We start from the raw sequence: 16,981 nt of genomic DNA on the forward strand, positions 1-16,981 counted from the left end.
TTACTGTATACTTGTGTGGTGCAGTTTATTGAAGATTTGTTTCCACTCTAAGAAATTTTATTTTCTGTCTAACAGTGTCAAAAAAATAAGTTTTCATTTAAGGAAGAAAGTGATTGTGACATCTGTTTTCGGCTTTGCATTTCTGAGAAAAAATAATTAGTTCCAGCCAGGCTTAGTTAAATACACTACTTGCATTTGTTGCACACTGCAGTTGTTTGATGTGCAAATTACTGCAGACTTCTTGTCTTTTCAGAAAGTGGACCGACAATCCCTTAAATCCAGGTAATCCTACAAACATAAATTTACATCTGCTTGTTTTACAAAGACTGAAGGCTATAGCATATTTTGTAGCCACAGAAACTGAATTAACAAGATGCATATTTCAGTATTTCCATCAAATGGTTTAATCAACAAATGCTTTTAAAAAGGAAATCTATCCACTATGTTGTACACAGTGTACACAGTAGGGGGTCTTTTACAGAGCTTAAAATGTCTTGAATATTTAATGTGATGTTGATTAGTTTGAAAATCATTGTCGCTGTGAGACAGACTATCTATCACTGTGCATAAAGATAAATTGCTCTATGGTACAGTAAATAAGCAACATCTCTACTATCAGTAATTGTGTGAAAGCTGTTGCACAATAGTGCAGTTCTACATAACACAGCCTTTGTGAGTTCACTGCTCACAATGCTTGAGATCAGGGCAATGAGGGGATTTTTTGTGAGGGATTTTAATGGTCACTTGCTATGTAAGACACGCTCCCCTTCATTCTCCCCCTGCTCCTCTCTCTCCCTTGGCAGTTGCTCTGCCAGATAGAGGAACAATGTAGTCTTTCTTACCTGTTGGAGGGTGTACATTCCATCTCTGCTAAACTAAAGTCTCAATCCTACCTCCAACCCACCCCTGCTTGAACAGGCCCCTCACAGCAATGCCGGCTCCAGGTGCTCCACATCCTACTTCTCATACCTTTCGTTTAGGAGGATTTGAAAGGACACAGTTCTTGTACGGTTTGGCCAAGACAGAGACAACCATCCGGCTAGTTTTCACTCATTTTTAGTTGTTTAATCTGATTGTTTTATGTGTATTGTCTTTACATAATTAGAATCAAAATTGCTTACAGGTTTTCATTTTTGTAAACATCTACCTACCTCAGTGTGGACTGGCAGAATGATTTTCGTGCTGTACGCCAGACTGTTGGTTTGTGGTTTGTCATGTGGGCAAAAGGGAAATTTGGAGGTTGGGGTGCAAGTGTGCTATTAAGGATACAAGAGTGCAAAAAATTGTGGTGTGGGTGCTTTACAGGAAGATTGCGTTTGCTGCACAGAGCCATCCCATTTATGCCGCTGGCTGTATGTGTAGTTGAACAGAAAGAGACAGACAGTTGAGATAGAGCAAGAGGCCTAGTGTGTTTTACTTCTTGTGATCTGTTAAAAGTCAGCAACAGCACAATATACTGTATGTGAAAAAGAACAGCTCTCTTTTTACTCATTTTTTTTTCTTTTTCTTACCACCAGGATTGTGCTTCACATCTGAAGATTTTTTTTCACTCATCACCTGTTGAAGAAGCAGAGAATGTTGCTCAGGTATGTTCATTCACATTTTCCTTCTTCTGATTCATCAGATCTTTTCTTTTTCTATTGTAAAGCTATACTGTATGCTGCAGGTCACAGTGTTCCCACTTAAATTAAATCTTTATTGCAGTATATTTATTTAGGTAGATGTAGCACTTCAGATAATGTGACATTACACATCACCGCGTAACAACTACAATTAAACTATTAAACAATGTAATTATATTGTTGCATAAGCTTCCATTTAAGTTTTAAATAATACAGTTACAGTAATAACACAGACAAATAGATTCCCACAAATCCACAAATTGTATTCAAAGTTTTATCCTGCTGACTTAATTTGACATACTGTTTTATCAACTTTTTAATTTTACTGACTGAACCAGTGAGTAGTTTTAAGTAAATTATGATTCCTTACAGTCAAGAAACACAACGCCGGTTATAGCAGGATACAGTAAATATAACCCCATGTTTCAGAACCTTTACACATAACAAAATAATTCACACATGGTAGATGATAGCAAATAGCCTTACACGGGCCCACTGAAATAATGAGCAATATTACAAATTCAGTGCACAAAGTTTTGAGGGTCAGTAAGTAGGTAATTAAAATCTTGAAATAAAAAATGAGAAAACACATTTGTTCATCAAGTAGAAAGAATTACTTGAAAAATACATATATCATACCGAAATATACCACATTTTGCAAATATATATGTATATTTTGTTTTCAGATTAGAGACAGTTTAATTGATGCAGGCCATTTAAGGCTCTTCAAAGGCTAAACTCATTGAACCAAGACTGTAATCTGTGACATCTGAGTGTGATACTCCACTCCAATTAGCCTGACTTTGATAACTTTTTAAAATTTCAAATAATTCTAACTTCAAAGGTACCTTCAACCACTCCCTGTGTATTAACTACAAAGCAGTTTCTGTATTATTGTCAGTGGAGTAGCTTGAGGCTTCCACTTCATGACATCACGTTTTGCATTTATTGATGGGAGGAATCCCGCTAAATTAAAACATATGTATTGAATCAACAAAGTATTAGGAATGACATATGACATTTATTGAAGTGACCCTTGGACTGTAAAGGTAGGGAATAAAAGCATTATTCTAGCCCATGCAAAAGTTAAGTGTTAAGGCAGACTCTTACCATTTATTTATTGTTAGTTACATTGTTACATAAGGGGAAACAACGCAACAGGTATAGCTGTAGGTAATTTGCAGCCCCATCCCTGGTTAGGCTTTTTATTTCAGGTTAAAACATCTAAACAAGCAGATTCAGAATAAAAAACAACAGAACCGATAAAACAGAATGCGCTTATGTGTTTACAAAGGCTTGACTTTTTAAGGCACTGACATACCGTGTGCAAGTATGTGTGAGTATAAATATACAGTACGCAGGTGTACATTTGACAAGTGAATACATAAAAAATGTATTCAGTGTTCACCTCCCTGTTGGTGTTTAAGCCACTGTTTCATTTGTGTGTTGAAAACATTACATTCTGAAATACAAGTTGGAGATGCTAAAACTTAAAAAAAAAAATATAATAATAATGGCTACTGTCAGAGCTTAACCAAAAGAGTTTAAAGATTACTGCCAAAATGTTAGCCACAGGCCTACACCAAATTTTCCAAAGCAGCCACTGGCCCCAGTGTGTCTTGTAGAGAGCACTGTTTTCCCGCAGATTGTCTTATCAGGGGTCGGCATAGCTGCACTCGGGACAGCTGTTGGGAGGAGTCAACTCAACTGAACCCTTCATGTGCTCCAAAAGAAGCTACACAACACCCAAACAGTCATTTATTTAGCACCGACAGGTCTACAGATATGTAATGTACTGTATGTATTAGAAATGTGTTTGAAAGCATGGTGTGACTTAACGGTTTTGTATTTCATCTTCCTGATGTGTCAAAGTTTAGAGGCTGGGTAGGTGACAATTTGCTGTTCCGTGTAATTTCCAGGTTAATCGTTTGCAGCAAGAGCCTCTCCTGAATGTGTTCAACTGCCAACTATGTTCTCCCTCTGAGGAGAACCTGTGAGGTACGTCTGTCTAAGAGCTAGGAAAACAGAAACACATAATCAAGCCTAAAATAGACTTGTGAATGAAGTAATTCATTTTCTTTTCTGTTACAAGGTATTAGCCACTCCAGGCAGGCTGTGTGGTGGAGTGTCCATGTCAACTAATTTCCCTGGAGCCAGATCTCATGGAGCTCCTCAGGACACAGAGATGGATGTGGCTTGGCAGGAGCTGATGGCCATCACAGAGCTGCAGGTAACTCTTCAGCACTGACACACTGAGAGCACTGTAAAAGTCAGTTTTTTTTTATTGCAAAATGTTACTATAGGTTGTGTGTCTTAGATATGCCAATTACTGTGTGTTATCACAATGGCTCATGCTGTGTTATCATGGAAGTGCAGGTTGTATTGTTAACAGTGGTGGAAGAAGTATTGAGACTCTTTACTTAAGTAAAAGTACTAATACCACACTGTAAAAATACTCTGTTACAAGTAAAAGTACTCAATGCAGAAAAAGCCTCACACTTTAGAAACTGGGCATTAAAAAGAGCATTAAAAGCACGACAAAAAGGGCTGAAAGTCAAATCATTTTAGCTACACTTGTAGGCGATTATATTTTTGGATAGTTTAATTTATAAAAAACATTGTATTTTATAAACTACTATAAACTATGTGTTTTGTGTGCAAAACATCTTAATTTCTAAAGTAACTAAAGCTGTCAGATTGATGTAGTGGAGTAAAAAGTACAATATTTCTCTCTGAAATGTAGTGCAGTAGAAAGTGGCAAGAAATGACTCAAGCAAAGTACAAGTACCTCACATTTGTACTTAAGTAAAGTACTTGAGTAAATGTACTACGTTACATTCCACCACGGTTTTTTAACAAATGCATGAGGACACTGTAGAAAATTACACATTTGTGCACCACAGTCTATATCAGCCTGTATTTTATATATTTATTTTATTAATGACAAAAGTTATCAGTGTCGTGTTGAAAGAGTATGAAATACAACAGTTAAAATATGGTTCATAAATGAAAATTAATTTATAATTACTAAACAGAACGTGTTTCATTCTAGTGGAATAAATACATATCTCCCACTTCTCATGTGTTGCTAACTGTTGAAAAACAAATACACAGCTGAGGAAGGCAACAATGGCCCATTTGAGTGATGGCAGGATGAAGAGATTGTGAGAGGGGCCAAGTGCTGTATGTTGCTTGCGGCCCCCTGCACCGCACAATAGTCATCTGTTTTCAGGTGAAACCTGACCACATCTATGAGAGCCCTTCATAGGCTAGGGGTGGCATGCTAAAGTGGTGGCAAACTAGTGAGCCAGATGAAATGCCAAAAAAGACACCATTTCACTAATTAACTCAGAGGTCTTGCAAATTTAATAATTGTCTTCAATCATTTTATTGCTGTCAGTGTGACATGTATACTGATGTACCTGCTGTCGGTCATAACTTTTGTTACAGGAGTTTGAAGTCCCCAGTGAAGGCTCCTATGAAACAACACAGTACCAAACCATGGAGCCCATGGTCCCTATGGGAGGATATGGGATGGCTCAGTCACATTCTGAGCCTCCTCCTGCTGCTTGTGAGCTCGGCACCGCAGACACTTACGATGGATGTTACTCTGAAGAAGTGCCTGTCTGTCATCGCCTAGGCAGCAACACAGAGGCAATGTATGGACAAGCTCAGCTCAATCAAAGAATGCTCCCCATCTCTTCTCACACACAGCCATCACACATGGCTTTTAGGGAACAGATGAACATGTCTGGTACCAGTCAAGGGCACAGGAGGGCCAATGCTTTTCTCTCTCAGGATCTACGTCGACACATGCTGTGGACTACACATGGACAAAGTTCACACGCTCGCTCAGCTGATGATCTAGAGTCAGACTCGGGTCTGTCTCTAGGTTCTAGTCCACCTCTGGCCTCCCCAGATAATCCTGTTGGTGGTGCACCGGGTTGTCAGAGTGTAGACATTGGCATGACATATAGTGATGGTGAACCAGACAGCATGACTGAGCATGCCAGAAGAGCACACATCCATTACTCAATGGACTACCAGAGTCAATCTTCCTTGTATTTACACTCAGGTACACAGCCTTATTTTTCACCCCAACCCACTTTATCTCAGTCACAACCTAATGCTCTGACTCCTCGGGCAGTGAAACAGCAGGGTCTGGCCTCTGCTCTGAGCAACCTGTACAATGACTCTGGAGTGTCCAGCAGAGGGAGCTCACAACATAACATGTATATAAAACCACAAGGAAGTAACTCCACTCCAGGTACGCTGAGCCGAGATGAGAGGCGGGCCATGTCGTTGAAAATTCCCTTCCCCACAGAGAAGATTATCAATCTACCTGTGGATGACTTCAATGAACTCCTGACACAGTACACTCTAACAGACAATCAACTAGCACTGGTGAGGGACATTAGACGAAGAGGGAAGAACAAAGTTGCAGCTCAGAACTGCAGGAAAAGGAAGCTTGAGAGCATAATTCACCTTGAAAGAGAACTGAACGAGCTGCAGGCCCAAAGAGAGCACCTGGCACAGGAAAGGCTTGAGTTCCAGCGCAGCTTGGGTTTTATTAAGTGTCGCCTTACAGGCCTCTATTCAGAAGTATTTTCTCACTTAAGAGATGAAAATGGACAGCCATACTCAATAGATGAATATGCCCTACAACAGACACCCGATGGTAAAATTTATTTAGTACCTCACACAACTATGCAAAAGAGAGAGCAATGCTAAATAAGTGGGGATAGTCTTATTTAATACCCTTACAGAAGGTATACTGCCTGATTGTACCAAATGAAAGCATATCAACTGGAAGTTGCATGTTCATGTGGTTATTACTTTAACATGAATCAAACAAATGCTCTTACAATTGACTGGAACCACACCTGAGTACCTTTAAAAAAATACTTTATTAAAAAAATAAGACACTGCATAGCAGTCTTCAGTTTAAAAAAAAAAAAGAAAAAAAAAAAAAAGAAGTCTTCCAGCACCCACATGATTAATAAGAACCTGTGGAAACATAAATCTGTTAAATAAAATAAAAAACTTTGGGGGAAAAGTGATGTGCAAGGTTTTGATTATTTTTACCTGAGCCATTGTCACAGAAATGAAGTCAAGGGTTTCGAGACCATGTAGTGGGTTTCCTAGAGGGCAGAAATGCAAAATAAGTAAAATGCAATCTTTTGCAAAAAAGTGCGTTGATTTATGTTCACAGCATGCAATGTTGTAGGGCCTCTATGCACAATTAGGAGGCCAATTTTACCAGTCAACATAATAAAAAAAGATGCACATAAGTTGTCATTACTTGGCTACACAACTTACTACCAGCTACATGACAAAAGCAAGACATACTATCAGTAGTTGAGAAGTCTGGTCTTACCTACAGACAGCACTTAAGCCTTTTGGTAGCTGCTGCCTGCTAGCCTCAGGCTTCTGTTCTCACTCTCCCCTGCTTCAATGATCCTGGCGATGGTTTTGCTACTTCTCTCCCTCAGCTGGCTTCCATGACTAGCCTCAAAGACTTGCATGTAAGCTAGCATCCTCCAGTTGGTCTTTGCAGAACTCAGGGTAGAGTCTGTACCAAGTGATGGACTCTTTATGATTGAAGTATCTGTGCACCACTTCTCATTCCTCTACCAGTATTTTATTGGCATTGATTTATGGTGTGTGTTGTGACTAGTGCAGGGCTTCCCAGGTGGATTTCTTTGGCTGATGTAAAATGTCCCTCATCCCACATTGTGCAGCATCTTAATAGTGAACCCTCCCTTTCCCAAACCACTCAAGAGGCTAACAAGACTTTGTAAAAAAACTGAATGATGGTTTATTTCAGCTTGATTTGATGCAGTTACAAATAAAAACCAGGCTTAAAGAAAAAAAAAAAAATCTACATAAAACCTCATTGGAATGCTTGCTTTCCATAAACACATTGATGAAAAAAAACAACGTTTAAATGAAGACCCTCCATGATTTATCTACTGTACATCTCTTCTTGCAGCAGCTGTAACCTGCCACAACTGTTTGGCTGAGCAGATTAGGAGGTAAACCTGCAGCTGCCCTGTCACTTCGCTTGCTCTCCTCTCCTTGCTCTCCTCTCCTAAGTACTCAGTCCTGTTGAACAATACGGAACAACATTGTTAACTGTGCACTGACTTTGTATGACCTGAGATCCAGAGTGATTTTTTTTTTTTTAATGTTTATCTACACTTAACGAGTCCCTGCAACTACAAACTCTGGTTGTACGATATAAAATTTATAATCTAGGCATGCCATCAAATACTTACTTCACATTTCAAAATCGTCCTCCGGAACGGCCACCATATCCACCATTGTTTGAACTAGCTCCATAGCCACCTGGAAATGAAAATAAAAAATATTCAGCATACAGAAACTACACCAAATGACAGTATACATCCTTCCATCTGCTTTTGCCATCTTACCAAAGTTCCTGCCGCCAACACCGCCGCCACCACCACCACCAAAGTTGTTTTTCATTGGGCCAAAGTTGGAGGCCTGGGGGTCGTAGTGACCCATGTTGTTGTAGTTATTGCCGCCTCCACCACCGCCCCCACCACCACAGTTACCTATGAGATATTTGAAAAAAAAAAAAAAAAAAAAAAAAAACCACACTAGTTAACCACATCTTGAACACAGTAGTCAGTCAAGGGGAGCCAAAACACTTACCATAACCGTTGCTTTCATAACCTCCATTTCCTCCATAGCCCCCACCACCGCCTCCTCCACCGCCCTGGTTGTAACCTTGGTTATACCCCCGGTTGCCACCATTATTATATCCACCAGGACCACCGGGACCACCTCCATAGCCTACAACATACATATTCACAGTATATTGCCATGCTTCAAATTATATTAAAAAAAAAAAAAAAAACCACACACATAAGCCAACAAAATTGCTTACCGCCGCCACCACCGCCGCCACCACCATCTCCTCCGTTGCAATTGTAAGGACCGTCTCCATATCTACCCCTGCCACCTGAAAGAGAAGCAAATGCTGTGTCAGGTTTCAGATGCTGTATATTATACTGGTATTAAATAATCAAATCTGTTATCAGATAGTCTTACCCTGACTGAAGCCTCTGTCGTAGTCATAAGGCCTTCCACCGCTGCTGCGACCTAAACCAAAAACAACCATTAGCTATGGAATAAGGTTAAGTGCTGCGATGTGTATTGATTAATCTGTGTTAATGCATAAAAAGTTTACCTCCTCTCATACCCATTCCTGCTGTCTGCATTTCCTGCCGTGTGAGAGCCTTCCGCACTTCACAGTTGTGAGAGTTGATTGTGTGGTATTTCTGAACTGTGTGATGGGAAAACGTATTAGGTAGGCGTTCAAGACATTAGAAAAGGCAAATCTCAGTCTGTAGCAGAGAACGTGTACTTACTGACAATCCTGTCGACTGAATCATGATCATCAAAGGTCACAAAGGCGAAGCCCCTCTTCTTTCCAGTATTGCGGTCAGTCATGATATCAATGACCTCAATTTTGCCAAACTGTGTGAAGTAATCCCGAAGATGTGACTCCTCTGTATCTTCCTTGATGCCCCCGACGAAGATCTTTTTCACTGTTACGTGGGCACCTGGCCGGTTTGAGTCCTGTGAAGACATTCGCCATTGTTCACTACACATGCCTCTCCTTTACATGCTAAAGTAATTTCCTCAAGGAAAGTTTCGTCAAATGTATCGACTCAAACATACCTCCCTGGAAACGGCTCGTTTAGGTTCAACAACTCTTCCATCAACCTTATGGGGACGGGCAGACATGGCAGCATCAACTTCATCCACTGATGAGTATGTAACAAAGCCAAAGCCTCTGGACCTCTTGCTGGTGGGATCCCTCATGACCTAAGATACAATTATTCCCACAAATTACATATGCATGCTCTCCATTTATGCTATACAAAAAACGTGCCAAGGGGTGATGCCACTTACCACACAGTCTGTAAGGCTCCCCCATTGCTCAAAATGAGCCCGCAAGCTTTCATCTGTGGTCTCGAAGCTCAAACCTCCAATGAACAGCTTGCGAAGCTGCTCCGGTTCACGTGGGACCTACACAATGGACAATGCAAGATACTAGCATCAGGGTACAATCACCAGCACTTACGGGAGCAGTTGAGTGCCATTTCGGTAATGACTATATCCACAATAAGCCGCCCCAGAATTAACAATGCAGTAACGGTATTTATCCAAACTTAGTTAACATATCAAAAATCGAGTCAGTGCGGAGGAGACGTCGCCGCCATTAACGTTAGCGGACATGTCTGATGATAGAGTAATTTTAGCAGCAGTTGTATGCAAACACTAAACGCATGCACGTTCAAGTAGGGTTTCTCTTTCTTATAGTATTACTGAATACATGAGTTTAGTGAAATATCTGAATTTCGTGCATAGCTACCAGCAGGAACAAAAGGCCACGAGGCCCAGCTGCTATAAAATGGCGGCTTTACAATGCTTCATAGCTGCGGTAGCAATGATGAAAACGCAGTCCGCATTGAGCATAGCCTTTTCACAATAGCTTCAAATAACTAGTCTATCGAAATCTAATTTGCAGGAAAATTGGATAATATGCTTCCCGAAGCAATACTCACATCTTTGGACATCTTGGCAGCAAATCCTTGAAGACTTGTGAACAGGCCGGAGAGAAGTGATCTGCGTCAGTCGAACCTAACCCAGCTCCTCAACAGTAGAATAAATAGCAAAGGAAACACCTCTTTCACACAGCAATTGGTCAGTAGTTCGCGCTGCAGTCTGTCGTCAGCATTGGTTGAATCTTGATTGGTCCAAATCCAATCAGTCACAATCAACGACCAATAATCTGAAGGTAGGCGGTGCATCTCACAACCACGACGATAAAAAATGGATGTTATGTTGTGTTTAGGGATATGTAAGATATGGCTTTTTGTGCTCGATGCTGTGAAAACATAATGGATACTAAGGCCACAAATACACTGACGGAATGCACAGAAAATAGCACATTCAATTAAATGATTCAGATTTTTTGACATGTGGGTGGAGGTGGAGCCGTGCCTTTCTTAGTGAAGCAACGCCACGCCAATACACCTTTCACTACCTTGACATACACACCTTTATATGTAATGTGCATTTTCTATCGAGACACACAATGTAAATGTATTACAATAAACCTGTTCCGAACTCTTGAAAAATGAAGGTATAATCACGATAGGTATGTAGGTCATCAACTGACCGAGGGGCGTGTTTTCATTGTGCGCCTTTAACGCGCGCTTTTCTACGCACAGACTAGCCTACGCACAGCACCTTCATAAGTGATCCAGGGCAGGCTAGATGCTAAAGTAGCCCCAGCGTTAGCCTTGAACACCGTATAACCACAAAAGACGCGTTATCCCTGAAGTGAACTGTTCAAGATCGGCGGTCTACACGTCCAAGGGTAAGAAGTGGTTAACACATCACAGTGCTTCATGCTGCTACAAGTATTGTTCTACATTTGCGATTTGGTATCAACGTTGTGTAACGTTAGCTCGTTGAAACGTTAGCTTCCGGCTAACGTTACCTCGATTAGCAAGTTTGTCTATCATGCCCATTGAATAGCTAGTTGCTTAGCTAACAACATATCTTCATTCCTTTGTGCACGTATTCGTTTTTGGATAACGTTATCTAGCGTTAGCGCCTCAGTATTTTTGAGAGTGGACAATTACCGAGAGGTCTTTAGCACGCTAATTAGTTTAGCTTTTTTTTTTTTTTTTTTTTTTAAATTTGTCGTGCCTGTTGCAGATTGAATAAACGACAATATAATTAGCGTTATGCCGTTCGTTAATATACAATAGTATTTATCTAACCAAAGCCTGCTTCGCGCTTAACGTTATACAACCGAATGTATCGGATAGAAATTATTATCCATATTATCTTACGTTAACGTTAGCCTTTCTATCGTTTTCCTGTACAGGGAAGTGCCATTGGCCTGCGACAGCGTAGTGTTCAGCAACAAACTTTGCTATGGGAAAAAAGTCACGCGAAGAGGACTCCTCATCCTCTGATGAGGAAGAATATGTGGTGGAGAAGGTGCTGGACAGGAGGGTGGTGAAAGGCAGGGTTGAGTTCTTCCTGAAGTGGAAAGGATATTCAGAGTAAGTTGTTTCCCTGCCAGTGTGCTAACCGGTAATGTTAACGTTACTTGCACTTACACCGCCACAGATTCAAGCTAACGTTACATCATCAACCCTGTGCTGGGCAATAGTTGTAATGAAATATCACAATTATTTGATATATTTCGAGTGCATCATTGGAGGGTTTCACCTTGAAACAAAAATGGGAAAACGGTTATTAATGTTTATCACTTAGACACCAAGGAAAATTAATTGTAAGTCTTACTTGGCAATTAATTAGCCAAGCCAGCAGGGGCATTCACTACCTATTTGAGTCAGATACAGTATTCAAATAAGCTCAGAAAATGCCCTAAAGACCAGGAAATAATAAACAAAGATAAGAATATGCATTGTGTTGTTATGGACATTGCCGATGATATCAAGTTTGATATTATAATGTTTATTTCCATTAGATAATCTCTGATCAGTGCTGTTGATTAAGACTTATGGTTATACTGGTACTGACTTGCTGCACTGTGGTCTTCCTCAGAAAGCACAACACCTGGGAGCCAGAGAAGAATCTGGACTGCCCTGAGCTTATTTCAGAATTCATGAAGACGTACAAGAAAAGCAGCAGCAGCAGTGGTGGAAGCTCCACTCCTAGCAGTGGGGGCAGCAAATCAGTCACATCCTCCTTGGCACGCTCCAAAGACTCGAGTAGCTCGAAGAAGAGAAGCTCTGATGATGATGAGGAGGGTGGAAGTAAGCCCAAGAAGAAGAAGGAGGTATGTAATGTGTTGGTGCAGTCGTTTTTATCATGTTTCAAAAACATGTTAAATAGCATTGAAAGTCAGTTTAGATGACTTGCATTTGTGAGGTTGACACCCTTTTCAGGCTTTGTGTGCTGCACCCTGGGGAGTCAAACGTAGCTTTCCACCCTTAGAAGTCATAGCTTAGCTCTTGATTAAAACCTCATTATTTGTATGTTAACAGTTTTTGGTGTCTCATCTTGGTGGGGGAGATTTTCTGCATATCCCTGCTCCCATTCACACATGGCCCCATGCAGGAAATGTCCTGGCACATTTCAGGGAAAGAAAGGGGCTTTAGAAGAGAGAAAAACTTTAATCTTTTATACATTTCAAGGACACACTTGTAGCAGCTTTTCGTTGATTTGTCAAAACGTATACTAGTTTTCTTTGGCATGCAGTAAATGTATATTGAATCAGTAGGTTAAGAAATGGAGAGACTGTGAAACAAATAATTTACCTGGAGTGTATTTTTATGCTAGTTAAAATTGTGCAAGAATTACTATAAAAATGTGTTTTTCTCTTCGTTGTCTTTCAGGATGACATTCTAGTTGCACGTGGCTTTGAGAGAGGACTTGAGCCAGAGAAGATCATTGGAGCAACTGACTCGTGTGGAGATCTAATGTTTCTTATGAAGTGGTAGGTTTTGTTAACATGTTCATCATGTTTTGGCCCAATGTTGCTCTGGAATTTAAACTTTAAATTTAATCTGGACTATTGACTTTGGTATTAAATCGTATTAGCCCTGTGTTTACTACGGGTTTATGTGCATATAGTGCAGGGAAGTGAGATTCGATCACAAGTGGACACTCAAGACTTGTGGAGACGCATTTTAATGATAATAATCTGTACAAAAGCAATAGGTTCCTCGCACTTTGTGCTAGGCACCGTTGGGCTAGCTCGGGCCCTGAAACCACAAACAAACCAACTCATCTGTTAAAGAAATCCCACACAGGGATTTTATGAAATGCTGATTTAAAATGTACACAAATACCAAAACAATTTAAAACAATTATTTTTGAATGATGGTTTAAATATCACTGACTTGTTAAAAACCTTTTTTATAGTGAAAAAAAAAAAATGGTTTTATAATGGCCTTTACAAGGACAGCTGATTTTTATTTATTGAAGTTATAAAGTTGGCAGGCTTACAGAGGGCCATTTTTTTCATGATGTACACTTCTAAAAATTCGGGCTGTCAAACGATTATTTTTTTTAATCGCGATTAATCGTTGAATTTCTATAGTTAATCGCGATTAATCACATGTTTTATCACATGATTAAAATTCTATTATTTTGCATTTCAGAACTGTTTATGTACATATTAACAATGGAAAGAAATTTTTACCAGTGTATCTTGATTGGGAATCAAATGAATGCAAGGAAAGTGACTTTATGAACTTGATTTTAAGATTTGTATTTGTTATTTATTTACTGTAAACAAAAGAGAAATGTGTGAATCTAGTCACACATTTGAATCTAGAGTCAATATAGTGTGCAGTAACTCCTAAATCATTTTGATTACTCACTGACGTCCAGTGATCATCTTGCATCCCTTTGCAGCAGTTCCAATTTGGCTGCTTTCTCCGTGTCGTACAGGCTGTGTATGCGTGAAACTACTGTCACCCTCGACGGCAATGTATAAGACGGGTCAGAACATGCCAACCGTAGTCTTTAAGACTCGAGTCTTCTACGATGCTGACAGGTCTGCAGTTAGTTGCCACCCATTTTTCAAGAGCAGTAGTACTTTTTTTGGATTTGGTTTCATCTGCAGGTCGACAAGTAGCACTCTCCAAAATAGTGATTTGCCTGAGCCTGCCAGCATCAACCAGTCACGTTAACTGTACTACTATGCTTAGCTCGTAGGTGGTAGCTCAAGCTTGACGTGCTTCAGTGATATTTTAATTCGGCTTTAAACAATGTGCATATGACTTTCGACCCGTCCGGGAGTTTTGGAAAATAAAAAGCACCATTCAGAATTGTGTTGCTGCTGTCTTTCTCCATCATTCCTGCAGCCTGCAGCAGCAGGATGTGTTAGAGGAAGTATGGCAAAGGGTCGAAATAGTAGCCTGTTAGGCACGATGTGAAGCTGAGTGAAGTGAAAATAAATTCATAAATGGCGGCATGCGATTTAAAAAAAAAAAAAAAAAAATGCATTAATGCTGACAGCCCTAATAAAAATATATAAAACATTTAGTTGCCATCTTTGAAAAGCTCCAAGACAGACACTACATATAGAATCTTTTTTTATTGAGTGTAATATCCAACTTTTGCAGAGATTCACAATTCTGAACTAGTTTTTAAAGACACACTTTGGTCTTTATCTCTTGCAGGAAAGACTCTGATGAGGCTGATCTCGTGCTTGCCAAGGAGGCCAATCATAAGTGCCCACAAATTGTCATAGCGTTCTATGAGGAACGTCTCACCTGGCATGAAGACAGCGACAAGAAGGAGAAGGATGTGGTCAGTGCATGAGTGCATCACCTCAGGAGGAAACCGTACCACCTCCACTGCAGGGACAGCCTTGAGTCAGACATTTTTCACACCCAAACCTCCGATCCTTGCTCTTCACCATGTCCAACAAAGACAGCGAACACAGCCGTGTTATCTCCACCCATGCCCCATTGGAGGACAGGGGAAGCTGTAGTGGACATGGGTGACATGCTACTGGGGAGGGTTTCTGCTGTTCGGTCTTTGTATTCTCTTTGTATTCTTTTACCTTCTTTTTAATGTCTTAACACATGTTTTAGTGCTTACAAGATACGGTTGTGTCAGTAAGGTATGTTGCATCTATGAGCACATGGCCATCTGGTAAAAGTCAGAACATAGTCTTGAGAGCTTGGTACAAACTGTGCTAACTATGAGCTTGCCCCATGGCAGGTGCACAACCCCCATCATCACATCTTTACAGGCAGTGCACCTCTTTACTGTAAGAACCCACTAACACCACTGAGGATAAAACCGTAGTATCAATATTCAGGAAGCAACCACCGCAGCACTTTCCTGACTGCATAATCGCTTCCTTTAAAGAAAAAAAATATAAAAAAAACCAAACTTTTTATCTCTTGTAGATTTTTCAGTTTGTCCTCTCTACCAGGACATAACTACTCAATTTGCAAATGTGCAGATGATGCCGGCCAATTATCTCTTAATGTAGTGATGATATCCTATATCGTTTTTTATTTTTCTCTTTCCAAGTTTAATATGTAAACGTGTGGTTTTTAAGTTCTTTACGCTGTCACCAGTAAAAGAGAAGGACAGCAAAAAAAAATGTTGCTCTGTTTTCAACCATTTTTTTTTGTTTTTAAACTGCAGTGTTATATTTGGACCAGTCTCATGTTCACAAGTTAGACAATCTTCACTGTATCCACATGGAATGAAACCAGCACTCATCACCAGTCTTTGGGGTCTGCCACCTTGTGGTTAAATAATGAAAGTCTCTTGACCATTGACCAATCTCTATGACAACCCTGCAGTTTTAACGGTGTATTTGATCTTGTTGGTGATTTATGATAGAGTTTTATATTAACAGAGAAAAGTGGAAAAATTCACTCCGCAATTAGCTAGGAGTATTTGTTATCATTGAAATCGTTGATTTGAAACATTAAAACCAGTTTCTGATTAGATGATTCATATCCTGGCTTTTATTGTGGTGAGTAATTTTATTTTCATCTAGTATTTACATTTTTCAGATGGAAGAAGTTGCCACCTGGCAAGAGCTCAATTCTTATACAAAAGATGGATGCCGGTTTCCAACATGGACTCTTAGGACCAAATGTTTAGTGTCTACAGACTGAGGTTTTTTTTTCTTTTTTTTTTTTTTTTTTGGCTTTAATCAGCCTTCTAAATGAAGGCTGTGACCTTCTCCCTTTCATGCATACAGTACATTTATCATGTCCCTTATCACTAAGATTATGGTTTTGGGGTAATTTCCTTTTTTATTAAATATATTTTGTCCTTTCACACCCTTGAGCTTTGTCCTCAGTTTTTGCCGGTGCAGAATTTTTAAAAAAAGTAGACTATTTCTTGTGTCGACTAAATGTTACAAATATGTGTACAGTAGCACCCTTTAATAAACATTTTCAATGTTAAAGTTGCTGGCAGTTGGCTTTTGTTTTAGGATTTGAATGGAACTCCTGCCGACAGAACAAGTTACTTACCTACACCCTAGGATTAAATAAATTACTGTGAGCCGGGAAGTTTAAAAAAGTAATAATGAATCATTGATGTTTTGGATGAAACAAGTATTAAATAAAGTACACTAAACCCTATCTCAACATCAGGAAATTTATTATCAGGAGGGGAAAATAACCATATGTCCTGGGGGAATAATAAAATGTAAGTCACAAATATGAGACCAAAGCTGTTTAATGTGGCCTCTGTTGAAATGAGACCAGTTTGTTTTTCTTGGTTGAGCACCAACTGCGCTCCCCCAGCAGATGGCACTATTGAATAACACCAATGCAAAGTCATAACTCATA

The 16,981-nt window shown here is 39.8% G+C and overlaps 3 protein-coding genes across 10 annotated transcripts; 2 read left to right on the forward strand and 1 right to left on the reverse strand.

Moving 5' to 3' along the window:
• The first annotated feature begins 1,309 nt into the window (after positions 1 to 1,309).
• Positions 1,310 to 7,559, forward strand: nfe2 (nuclear factor, erythroid 2). Of its 3 annotated transcripts, none has more exons than XM_031282938.2 (4): positions 1,310 to 1,586; positions 3,542 to 3,620; positions 3,715 to 3,852; positions 5,073 to 7,559. In XM_031282938.2, exons 2-4 carry the CDS (start codon positions 3,573 to 3,575, stop codon positions 6,351 to 6,353), a joined length of 1,467 nt encoding a protein of 488 aa, XP_031138798.1. In that variant the 5' UTR covers positions 1,310 to 1,586; positions 3,542 to 3,572; the 3' UTR covers positions 6,354 to 7,559. The 3 variants fall into 3 exon arrangements, with proteins under 3 accessions (XP_031138798.1, XP_031138816.1, XP_035864094.1); XM_031282956.2 differs by lacking the exon at positions 1,310 to 1,586 and adding an exon at positions 3,050 to 3,419; XM_036008201.1 differs by lacking the exon at positions 1,310 to 1,586 and having other exon boundaries at positions 3,051 to 3,620.
• On the reverse strand, positions 6,534 to 10,468 carry hnrnpa1b (heterogeneous nuclear ribonucleoprotein A1b). Of its 6 annotated transcripts, XR_004102112.2 has the most exons (12): positions 10,223 to 10,468; positions 9,567 to 9,683; positions 9,333 to 9,479; positions 9,020 to 9,230; positions 8,839 to 8,934; positions 8,700 to 8,750; positions 8,534 to 8,610; positions 8,301 to 8,442; positions 8,057 to 8,200; positions 7,901 to 7,970; positions 6,708 to 6,763; positions 6,534 to 6,629 (listed from the first exon to the last, which is right to left on the reverse strand). XR_004102112.2 is itself a non-coding variant. In XM_036008202.1 (11 exons), the coding sequence occupies exons 1-10, from the start codon at positions 10,232 to 10,234 to the stop codon at positions 7,909 to 7,911; spliced, it is 1,059 nt and encodes a 352-aa protein (XP_035864095.1). In that variant the 5' UTR covers positions 10,235 to 10,468; the 3' UTR covers positions 6,661 to 6,763; positions 7,901 to 7,908. The 6 variants fall into 6 exon arrangements, 5 of the variants coding, with proteins under 5 accessions (XP_035864095.1, XP_035864096.1, XP_031138851.1 ...); XM_036008202.1 differs by lacking the exon at positions 6,534 to 6,629 and having other exon boundaries at positions 6,661 to 6,763; XM_036008203.1 differs by lacking the exons at positions 6,534 to 6,629; positions 6,708 to 6,763 and adding an exon at positions 7,421 to 7,727 and having other exon boundaries at positions 8,301 to 8,441; positions 8,545 to 8,610; positions 8,851 to 8,934.
• Positions 10,469 to 10,747: 279 nt separating this feature from the next.
• Positions 10,748 to 16,593, forward strand: cbx5 (chromobox homolog 5 (HP1 alpha homolog, Drosophila)). The gene is made up of 5 exons (XM_031283032.2): positions 10,748 to 11,040; positions 11,557 to 11,737; positions 12,246 to 12,480; positions 13,040 to 13,140; positions 14,834 to 16,593. Exons 2-5 carry the CDS (start codon positions 11,607 to 11,609, stop codon positions 14,973 to 14,975), a joined length of 609 nt encoding a protein of 202 aa, XP_031138892.1. The 5' UTR covers positions 10,748 to 11,040; positions 11,557 to 11,606; the 3' UTR covers positions 14,976 to 16,593.
• The last annotated feature ends 388 nt before the right edge of the window (positions 16,594 to 16,981 follow it).

This window comes from Sander lucioperca, chromosome 12 (assembly GCF_008315115.2).
Source record: "Sander lucioperca isolate FBNREF2018 chromosome 12, SLUC_FBN_1.2, whole genome shotgun sequence".
Classification (NCBI taxonomy): domain Eukaryota; kingdom Metazoa; phylum Chordata; class Actinopteri; order Perciformes; family Percidae; genus Sander; species Sander lucioperca.

Coding starts and splice junctions, on each gene's coding strand:
- nfe2 (XM_031282938.2), top strand. CDS start 3,573: ATGTGTTCAACTGCCAACTATGTTCTCCCTCTGAGGAGAACCTGTGAG. Junction 3,621..3,714: donor CTCTGAGGAGAACCTGTGAG/GTACGTCTGTCT, acceptor TTCTGTTACAAG/GTATTAGCCACTCCAGGCAG. Junction 3,853..5,072: donor TGGCCATCACAGAGCTGCAG/GTAACTCTTCAG, acceptor CTTTTGTTACAG/GAGTTTGAAGTCCCCAGTGA.
- hnrnpa1b (XM_036008202.1), bottom strand. Junction 8,751..8,838: donor AGGAATGGGTATGAGAGGAG/GTAAACTTTTTA, acceptor TTTTTGGTTTAG/GTCGCAGCAGCGGTGGAAGG. Junction 8,443..8,533: donor GCGGCGGTGGTGGCGGCGGT/AAGCAATTTTGT, acceptor ATGTATGTTGTA/GGCTATGGAGGTGGTCCCGG.
- cbx5 (XM_031283032.2), top strand. CDS start 11,607: ATGGGAAAAAAGTCACGCGAAGAGGACTCCTCATCCTCTGATGAGGAA. Junction 11,738..12,245: donor AAGTGGAAAGGATATTCAGA/GTAAGTTGTTTC, acceptor GGTCTTCCTCAG/AAAGCACAACACCTGGGAGC. Junction 12,481..13,039: donor AGCCCAAGAAGAAGAAGGAG/GTATGTAATGTG, acceptor GTTGTCTTTCAG/GATGACATTCTAGTTGCACG.